Genomic DNA, 10,897 nt, shown 5'->3' with positions numbered 1-10,897 from the left:
ACCACAACACAGAGTTCTCTCCTTCCACTGAGTGGCTCAGAGGATTGAACTCAGGTCATTAGGCTTGGAATATAATCACCTTTATCAGTTGAGCCATTTTGCTGGCCCCCTTCTTATTACCAATTTCTACTTCTCAATAAATACTCTCTAACCGTGAAAATTATGGCTTGATTGCTTGACTGTAGTCTAGATTGTAAAGTAGTTAAACGGTGATTTGCACTTGAGTGTTGGTAAGAATGGAAGAAAATTGGGATCCATGCAGTATGAGTAGAAATGTAAAATGGAACCATTTACATCACAAAACATTTATATTCAGTGTGTGTGCGGGGAAATGTTTGCTAACTCCTCAAAAATGTAAGCATAAACCGAGCAGTGGTAGTGCACACCTTTAATTCCAGCACTTGGGAGGCAGCGGCAGGTGGATCTCAAGAGTTTGACACCAGCCTGACCTACAGAGAGAGTTCTGGGACAGCCAGGGCAACACAGAGAAACCCTGTCTCGAACACACACACACACACACACACACACACACACACGTGAGCCTAGAATCTCCATATGACCCCTCTGTCCCACTCCTAGCTATACATTCCAGAGCATGTCACAAATGCTGTGGGAGGTCACAAAGCAACTCTCAGAACCTGGCTCCTTGACATCTGAAGCTCCTGAGACATCCCTCAGAACTCAGGTCCCTCCCATTTCCCCTTGCATCTCCCATCCCAGTGCTGAAGGAGGCTTTGTATCAAGCTTCATTCCTGCCTGAAGTTCAGACCCACCCAGGAAGAAGCAGTCACCACCACCCTTCCTCTGACCTTCTGTTACCTACACTGCATCAGAAGAGAGACTGAAGATTGCCAGCACACCTGGAAAACCCCAGGCCCAGCCTTTTCCTCCGGTGCTCTCAGAATCATTCACACGCGGTTGTCCATTCCGCAGAACAAACAGACTTTGTCCCAGGCCCTCATATGTTCCCCAAGTCTTAAAAATCATGTACCGTCCTCCTGACATGCCCTACCTCTCTGTTCCCTATAAAAAGATGGGTATGTAAACTCGTGGGTGCTTTGACTCAGGAGCTAAAACACACACCTGGAATAGTTCTCATTTAGCCAATCCTTGCAGATTATAAATCTGTTTGATGTATGTAAGTGCTCTATTTGCATGTATGCCTGCATGACAGAAGAGAGCATCATGTAAGTCTCCATGTTGTTACCAGGAATTGAACTCAGGGCCTCTGAGTAATTTTTCTAGTGCCTGTTTGTTTTGAATATGGAGTCTCTGTACATAGCTCTGGCTGCCCTGGAACTTACCATGTAGACGAGATGGGCTTCTAACTCACAGAGATCCGCCCCACCTGCCTTTGCCTCCCAAGTGCTGTGATAAAAGGGGCACAGCACTGATGGAGGAAGGTCATTGGTTAAAAAATAAAGAAACTGCTTGGCCTCATAGGTTAAAACATAGGTGGGTGGAGTAAACAGAACAGAACGCTGGGAGGAAGAGGAAGTGAGCTCAGACTCGATAGCTCTCCTCTCTGGGGCAGACGCGATGCAGCCAGCCACCAGGTCAGACATGCTGAATCTTTCCCGGTAAGACTGGTGCTACACAGATTACTAAAAATGGGTTAGGCAAAATATGAGAATTAGCCCATAAGAGGCTAGAGCTAGTGGGCCAAGCAGTGTTTAAAAGAATACAATTTGTGTGTTGTTATTTCGGGTAAAGCTAGCCAGTGGCTGGGAGCTGGGTGGCAGGAACGCAGCCTGCAGCTCCCTACAACAATGCTTGGCTTAGATGTATTTTAATGCATTTTATTTTATTTTTATATGTATGTGTGTATGTCTGCTTGTCTGTATGTGCACCATGTGTGTGCAGTGCCATGGGCCAGAAGAGGGCATTGGATCTTCTGGAACTGGAGTTACAGGTGATCATAAACTGTAGCTGCTGGGAGTCTCACTCAATCTTATGCAAGAGCAGCAAGTGCTCTTTACCCTGAGCCTTCTCTCCAGCCCCTTAATACTTTCTCTCTCTGTCTCTGTTTCTCTGTCTCTGTCTCTATCTCTCTCTCTCTCTCTCTCTCTCTCTCTCTCTCTCTCTCATTTATCAAAATAGGGCTTCTTTGTGTAACAACCCTGACTGTCCTGGATCTCACTCTGTAGACCAGGCTGTCCTCAAACTCACAGAGATCCACCTGCCTCTGCGACCTGAGTGCTGGAATTAAAGGTGTGTGTCATGCTTGGCTTCCCTTAATACTTTCTCTAGTATTAATTTTTCATTTTAATCCTCAGAATGGGAGCATATTCAAGGTGACTTCCTCGATCCTATTCACATCCATATTTAAACTTAATTTGTATGTTTCTTTTTGGAAAAAAAAAGAAAATGAAAAACAAACAAACCAAAAAACCACCCTCTTATGTTTGGGCAAAGGGTGGCATACAATTTACATCTCATGTGCTTTGCTTAATATTTTATGAATATTACTCAACTGCAATGTACAGATCTCGTCTTCACTGACAGCTGTGCGTGCACATGTATGATAACTGACCTGACCAATTTCTTATTTGGATCATCAAATAAGAATATTTTGCCATTGCCAATAACGAAGCAATGATTATGCACATTATCTCAGTGTTTCTTTTGATAAATATGTAGAAATTTAGATCTTGGTCAAAGGTTAAATACAAATATTATTTTGCTCTATGTTGTAAACTTTTCTTCCATTGGTTTTGTACTGTTTGCTTTTCACACTTGAAGTTTGAATTGATGTGGCTCCATACAGCCCCCCCCCCAGAGAGTTTTGTCTAGCTTCATTCAATTTCTGTGTAATTTTCTTTTATAATATATTAGTTATTGATTTTGAAGAAGTGGGATGGTACCCAGGGCTTCACACATGCTATGCAAGTGTTCTGCCCCCGAGCCACTCCCCAGCCTGTGTCTCTATGATGTGAGATAGAGGAGCATCTTTCTCTCTCCTCCATCTCCCTCCCCTCTCTACTTGCCCCCTTACCCCTTCTTTCAGTTGTCCTGGACCTCCCCATGACAATCGACTAGCCTCAGATTCATAATGGCCCCTTCCTTCCTGCCTCCAGCATGCTTGGATTGCAGACTTCTGCCACCATGCCCAGCATTTACTTCTTTTTCCACCAGGCTTTGAAATCTCCGCTGACTCCTTTGGCCTTGAGTTCTTTACAAAGCCATTAGTGTTCTATTTCTGATGCATGTTGTAAATATTTTCTCTTGGCTTTAGCCTGCAAGAAGTCTGCTTCAGTTTTTCCGAGGTTGAATGTGTCAATCTCTCCATTGCCATCTGGGGCTTGAAGCACAGAAAGCTCCTCCCACACTCATGTTGGTATGGCACCTCTGCTTCTTGCAGTTCTTAGGAACTTTGTTTATTCTTGTGAAAGCAGCAAGGCATGAACGCATTTATATTTTTCCAGGCAATTACCTAAAATTGTCTTAGTTGCTTTTCTATTGCTGTGGCTAAGCACCAGGACCAAGGCGACTTCTAAAAGAAAGCATTTAATTGGAGGCCTGGTTACAGTTTCAGAGAGGGCATCCATGGCGACCAGAGCAGGGACAATGGTATTTGACTGGGAAGTCGGGCATGGTGCTGGAGCAGTAGCTGAGAGCTTACATCTTTTTATTATTATTATTATTATTATTATTATTATTATTATTATTATTATTATTATTTTGAGACAGAGTTTCTCTGTGTAGCCCTGGCTGTCCTGGAACTCTCTGTAGACTAGGCTGACCTCGAACTCACAGAGATCCACCTGCCTCTGTTTTCCTGAGTGCTAGGATTAAAGGCTTGCACTAACACCAGCCAGCTGAGAGCTTACATCTTGAGACAACAACCATGAAACAGACAGTGTTAACTGGGAATGGCATGGACTTTTGAAACTGATTCAAAGTCTACCACCAGTGAGATGCCTCCTCCAACAGGGCTCTCGCAATTCTTTCCAAACTGTCCCACTAACTGTGGAACAAGCATTCAAATAACGTGAGCCTATTGGGGCCATTCTCACCCAAACTTCCACACCAACTGTCTCAGTTTAATTTTGAAGTATAGCTTGCCTTGAGTGATGAAGGATATTACATGTGCCATATATTCAAGCTCCATGTGCACTGGTCCAATAACAATAGTGAGTTTACATGTACATTTTTTTAATGTTAGAAGCAGTCTGGATTTCCTATTTTTTCCACTGGCCTGCTTCTTGATGCACTGGTTCCATGAACTTAATGATAGAGGATTTATGGCATGTTTAATATTTGGAAGGATTAGTCCTCCGTTCATTAAATATTAAGGGCTTTCCTAAGCTATAAATATGGATTTATTTCTTCATTGGAACTTAAAAGTCAATCATGTAAACTTCAAAATAACTTTGTTAGTGATACTTAATGGGATAAATAGCTAATAATATAACTCAGATTTAATTGGCTTCTTTCCTACAGGCAATGTGATAAATGGCATATAGCATCTGTCTCAGGCTTTCTGTTGCCGCGATAAAACACCATAACCAAAAGTAGCATGGCAAGAGAAGTATTTATTTCCTCCATCACTGAGGGAGGTCAGGGCGACAACTGAAGCAGAAACCATAGAGAACGTGGCTCCCTGGATGGCTCCCCATGGCCCGCTCGGCTTGCTCTCCATCCCCCATCACTCACGCACTAGTGATAAAGGGAATCCCTTTAAAAAGTGGACAAAAAGTTTCTTGTATACACTCTTCCAAGGGTGTGTGTGACAATCTCATACCTTAGAAGGACAGAGACCCTGGAGCAGAATTGGACACCACCCCTGCCTTCAGCAAGACTGTAGCTGGTGGATGAGTCCCAGTACTTAGCTCCTCCCACATGTATGGGATCTATGGCTTTATGGATCCCTCAAGGGTCAAATAAAAAACTTGGAGGCAGCTGGGTGGTGGTGGCATACGCCTTTAATCCCAGCACTTGGGAGGCAGAGGCAGGCAGATCTCTGTGAGTTCCTAGGCCAACCTGGTCTACAAGAGCTAGTTGCAGGACAGGCTCCCAAGCTACAGAGAAGAGAAACCTTGTCTTGAAAAACAAAACAAAAAGAATTGTAAAAACAAACAAAAAAACCTTGGAGGCTGGAGAGATGCTGTAGCAGTTAAGAGCAAAGGGACACTTGGCCCACTAGAGCATGTGACTCTGACAGGCCTTGCCTTTCTCCCCGGTTCCCTCTGTCTTGCTAAAAAACCATTAGATTACATTCCTAAAGCAAAACCGTGAGGGTCCTTTCCTTTATTCGGATACTTTCCTATGCCTGGCTGAGGATGAGTTCCAAAGTCCAGCAATCAAAAGCCCCGTTTGGTTCACCTAATGAACATGCCCAGTCAAGATGTCCCACTACATCCTAGCCCACTCTAACACAGACCTCCCCTTTTTCTCCTCTCAAAACTTCACCTGCAAGGTCAAACAGGTGTTTGGATGTGGTTTGGGCCTAATCTGGGGTCCCAGAGGAAGACCCTACTGTTCAGTATCCTTCAAAGAACACTTGTTTGCTCTTCCAGAGAACCCAGGTTCATTGGCAGCACCCACAGGGCAGATAACAACTGTCAGTAGCTCCAGTTCCAGAGGATGGATGCCCTCTTCTGGCCCCTGAGTTCACTGCATACATGTGGTACACAGAGACACATGCCAGCAAAGTACCCATACATGTTAAAAATACAAGTAAATAAATTAAAAAAATAAAGTAGACTGTTATACCTGAAAATTGTGAGGAGAAAGGCCAAATCCACAATTATCTAATTAAAGCAAAGTTTAATAAATATTGGCCAGAAAGATGGACACTGGCCAGGTCCATAACCAGAATTCCCAGAGAATGGTGCTGAATTAGGTTAATCAGGTGCTCATAAAGGCAAAATGAACAAGGTTACTACGTCCAATCAGGGGAAAGAACACCTCCTGAGCACTTCCTGCAGGTGCAACTCCTGCCGGCCTGGTGATCAAGCACATCCTGAGCAGTTGGGGCGACCAGTTTTGTTTACTGAAGCGAAAAAACAACAGCCCCAGCATTCCAGGAAGTTATCTGTCCTTGGGCAAGTGAAGCTTACAAACATTAACTCTCTCAATAATATGATCAAAACCAAGAAAGATTGTTAAAGGCTCTTCTCATCAAACAAATGATCTGCGCTTAGGTGTCCAGCGTCGTTCCCTCCCCCCCATGATATTTATTGAGCTCTACATTTTTCTCTGCTCCTCTCCCTGCCTCTCCCCTCCCCCCTTCAGTCCTCCCCCAAGGTCCCCATGTTCCCAATTTACTCAGGAGATCTTGTCTTTTTCTACTTTCTACTTCCCATGTAGATTAGATCTGTATAAGTCTCTCTAAGTGTCCTGATTGTTGTCTAAGTTCTCTGGGATTGTGATTTGTAGGCTGGCTTTCTTTGCTTTATGTTTAAAAACCACCTATGAGTGAGTACATGTGATAATTGTCTTTCTGGGTCTGGGTTACCTCACTCAAAATAATGTTTTCTAGCTCCATCCATTTTCCTGCAAAATTCAATCTGTCGTTATTTGTTTCTGCTGTGTAGTACTCCATTGTGTAAATGTACCACATTTTCCTTATCCATTCTTCGATCGAGGGGCATTTAGGTTGTTTCCAGGTTCTGGCTATGACAAACAAAGCTGCTATGAACATAGTTGAGCACATGTCCTTGTGGCATGATTGAGCATTCCTTGGATATATACCCAAAAGTGGTATTATTGGGTCTTGAGGAAGGTTGTTTCCTAATTTTCTGAGAAATCACCACACTGACATCCAAGGGGTTGTACAAGCTTGCATTCCCACCAGCAATGCAGAAGTGTTCCCTTTTCCCCACAACCTCTCCAGCATAACTTGTCATCAGTGTTTTTGATCTTGGCCATTCTTACAGGTGTAAGATGGAATCTCAGAGTTGTTTTGATTTGCATTTCTGTGATGACTAAGGATGTTGAACATTTCCTTAAGTGTCTTTCAGCCATTTTAGGTTCCTCTGTTGAGAGTTCTCTGTTTAGGTCTGTACTCCATTTTTTTATTGGATTATGTGATCTTTTGGTGTCCAATTTCTTGAGTTCTTTGTATATTTTGGATATCAGACCTCTGTCTGATGTGAAGTTAGTGAAGATCTTTTCCCATTCTGTAGGCTGTCGTTTTGTCTTGTTGACTGCGTCCTTTGCTTTACAGAAGCTTTTCAGTTTCAGGAGGTCCCATTTAGTAATTGTTTCTCTCAGTGTGCTACTCGGGTTCTATTTAGGAAGTGGTTCCCTGTGCCAATGCGTTCAAGTGTACTTCCCACTTTCTCTTCTATAAGGTTCAGTGTGGCTGGCTTTATGTTGAGGTCTTTGATCCATTTGGACTTGAGTTTTGTGCTTGGTGATAGATGTGGGTCTATTTTCATTCTTCTACATGTTGATATCCAGTTATGCCAGCACCACTTGTTAAATATGCTTTCTTTTTTCCATTTGATATTTTTTTGCTTCTTTATCGAATATCAGGTGTTCTAAGATGTATGGATTGATATCCGGGTCTTCTATTCAGTTCCATTGGTCCTTCTGTCTGTTCTTATGCCAGTATCAGGCTGTTTTCAGTACTGTAAATTTGTTTTTTTAAAAATTTTATTCATTTTTTAATGAGGAGTACATCATTAAATGTCATACAGTGTTAGAAGAGGGCATCGGATTATGAGCCACTACGTAGTTGCTGGGAATTGCACTCTGGACCTATGGAAGAGCAGCCAGTGCTCTTTCTCCGGGCCATCTCTCTCTTCAGCCCCGAGGTGGCTGCTGTTTTAGCCCAGGTTTTCTGTTCTAACATGGCTCTTTCACCCGCTGCTCTCCCAGCCCCTAACTTCCAGCGCTCCCGTGTGTCTGTATTTCAGAAGTTCCAGCATGAGCTAAGCACCAAGTGGGTGTTGAATACAGTGAGTACCGGGGCCGACGTGCTGCTGGGGAAGACCTTACAGAACCACATGCTGGACTTCCACATCGCCAACTCCAAGCTCTTTTGGAAGGCACTGGCCATGTTGCAAGTGGGAGCGTGACAGGAGTCCCGCAAACCCAGACTGCCATAGAAGATGTTTTTTTGCAATGTTGGGGAGGGGTGTAGGGTTAAGTGCTAGATTTTCACAGGCATGTCTTTCTCGGGCATATTATCCGGTCTTCATTGCATGCACACAAAGGTGCAGGAGTGTGATACTGTACCTCCCAGTTGGCAGTCTTTAGGTTTCAAGGTGCAATAGAAACCCAACTAGTAGCTGGGCAGTGGTGGCAGACGCCTTTAATCCCAGCACTCAGGAGGCAGAGACAGGCAGGTGTCTGTGAGTTCGAGGCCAGCCTGGTCTGCATAAGTGAGTTCCAGGACTTAGAACTGAATAGTTCTAAGACAGTAACCCCAGTGGGAAGGAGTCTTTCTGTTCCTCATAACACCGCTAGCATCTGGCTGAGGGCTCTTGTTGCCTTGTCTTGGGTCATGTGCACAACTTTGAACCAATCACTGCCCTCCAGGGAGAAAGGGCACCTGCTCATCTGCTTTGTGTGTACTTTCAAGAATCTGGTGGGGCAGGATGGCTTGATTATATCTACGGTCTCAGAATGGAGACCAACAGTTATCCAGGAAAAGAAAGGGGCCAATGCCCAAATGGAGGGAGAATGGATGCTGGGCAGAGATCATGATGGACAGCCTTGAAGGTTGCTATCCTTTATCATCGATCTACATGGGGTCTTTGGATCACAGTTGTAAATCTCACCAACTTCCCATTCATTAACTCCTTTAACTCACTTTTCCTTTACACCTTGTGATTATGGGGTTGCCAGGAGAGACAAACTCTCCACAGTGTCTTCGGCCAGTCTTCAGGATCCTAGCTGCCCTGCCCCCCCCCCCCCCCTTCTCCAATTGCTTTCTTCTGTGACACTATTCTCAGTTCTCCTTGCCCTCCATCCCAACACCGACCTTACTACTACTCCCACAGCGGTTCTCTGGACAGTACAAGGCTCGCTGCATCGAGAGCCTCCTCCAAGCAGTCCATTTTCCTCAACCACTGTCAGATGATGTCCGGGCTGCTCCCATCTCCCACTACGTCCAGGTTGCCCACGAAAAGGGAAATGTATCCTTTCTTTCCCCTTGCTGGCCGTTCCACAAACTCTTTCTGAGGATCTTAAAAATCTAAGGAACTTGGTATGACACCAGATTTACAAAGCTCAGAGATCAGTGCCACGGGGAGCTCCCATTAGGAGGGGTAGGTGGATGGGGTGGGGATGGGGTGAGGATGCATGACAGTGGCAGAAACTACAGAGGTAAAAACGACATCAACAAAACGGCTTCTGTTCTGCCTTGGAGGGGCATCAAGAAGGACTGAGAGAAGGGTCTTAGCACAGGAATTTTCCAGCTTAAGTGAAGGTTTTTTTGTTTGTTTGTTTTTCAAGACAGTGCTTCTCTGTAGCTTTGGAGCCTGTCCTGGCACTCGCTCTGTAGACCAGGTTGGTCTCGAACTCAGAGATCCACCTGCCTCTGCCTCCCACGTGCTGGGATTAAAGGCGTGCACCACCACAGACCCGCCATCTTCCTATTCTTTTACCCAACCTAACTCCTGTGCCCAATTCTTGTCTCCTCCAGGGTTCTTTCTCAAATGACCTTACATTTTCTCCAGCTCGCCCTGCCCCTTCCCACAGGTGATCGCCACAGCCTTGCTGAGCCTTTTACAACGCTGCTCCATCACAGAGGCTAAGGCACGCCTGGCTGCAGCTCCTTCCGTCTATGAGGTTATCAGGAGCGCCCTCTCTGGGCCGGGTCAGAAGCGTACCACCCGAGCACTTGCGGACCCAACAGCCTATAGTGCAGTAAATTGATGTTTCTGGGACCATGAAGAGCCTCTGCCATCGGTCCAGTCCCACGAAGACTTGTGCCAGCGATACACGTGGTGGTGGGACAAACCCAATTTCTGGGGGTGGGGGTGGGGGCATTAACAGCCCGGGATCGGGGAAGAGTCACTGACATCTTCTGATCTCAGAAATAAAACTGATTGTCTTGTTTTGGAACCTAACCTTGCCAGCACTTGGGAGGCAGAGGCAGGCGGATCTCTGTGAGTTCGAGGCCAGCCTGGTCTAGAAGAGCTAGTTCCAGGACAGGAACCAAAAAGCTACGGAGAAACCCTGTCTCGAAAAAAAAAAAATTCCCCCCCTGAACCCTCAAGGGACATGCTGACATCATAATGTAAATGACAGGGCCTAAAAGCTCCTTGTTAGGCTGGAGGTGGCCCAGAGGTGGGGAATGAAGGCTGCTCTTGCAGAGACTCAAGTTCAGTACCCGGCACCCATGTTGTGTGGTCCTCAAACACCTGTCCCTGCAGATTCCCTCTCGGCCCCTCTCCATAGCACCTGCACTCATACGTGCATACGCATACACACACAATTTAAAATAGTAAGAAAAGCAAATCTTGTTTGCACTGCCTTGACTCTAGGGAAGATGGAGTGATGGGTGGTATAATGACTGATCTGGGCAATGAGACCGTCGATCCTCTCTTAAGGCCACTGCTCAGAGTGATGTGTGTCGGGGCAACAGCAACTAGGAAATAATATGGAGACCTGCAAACCTAGAAAACCAAGCACCTCCAAGTCCCTGAGGGATCCCACTTGATCTATCCCAGCTCTCTTAGATTCCACTTGGGGCTGTGTTCTAACTTGCAGTTTGCAATTTATGGCTATAGACCCAGTCCAAACTTGACAGTGACCAGTGACTGGCTCCAAAGAAAATGTGAGTCAGAACAAGTCATTTGGGAAGACCTTTGAAAGTCTGCCTCATCACGCCTCCCTTAATGACAAGTCTGCCTAGCTGAACCCTAGGAGATTCACAGATGGATTCTTCCCTGAGCTTTAGATATCAGAGCTCTCAGAGCCACGGGCAGACACAGGGAAG

The 10,897-nt window shown here is 45.3% G+C and overlaps 1 protein-coding gene across 1 annotated transcript in view; it reads left to right on the top strand.

Moving 5' to 3' along the window:
• LOC121439607 (glucokinase regulatory protein-like) overlaps positions 1 to 9,954 on the top strand; it is an 82,953-nt gene extending 72,999 nt beyond the window's left edge. Inside the window, exons 10-12 of the mRNA XM_041640148.1 lie at positions 7,866 to 8,015; positions 8,955 to 9,089; positions 9,655 to 9,954. Of these exons, the coding sequence (XP_041496082.1) occupies positions 7,866 to 8,015; positions 8,955 to 9,089; positions 9,655 to 9,831 (462 nt within the window). The 3' untranslated portion in view covers positions 9,832 to 9,954. The remainder of the gene's footprint in view (positions 1 to 7,865; positions 8,016 to 8,954; positions 9,090 to 9,654) is intronic.
• The last annotated feature ends 943 nt before the right edge of the window (positions 9,955 to 10,897 follow it).

This window comes from Microtus oregoni, unplaced genomic scaffold (genome assembly GCF_018167655.1).
Source record: "Microtus oregoni isolate MIOR12 unplaced genomic scaffold, Mior012 000062F_ref0000492, whole genome shotgun sequence".
NCBI classification, from domain to species: domain Eukaryota; kingdom Metazoa; phylum Chordata; class Mammalia; order Rodentia; family Cricetidae; genus Microtus; species Microtus oregoni.
This window is presented reverse-complemented; position numbering and strand designations above follow the sequence as displayed.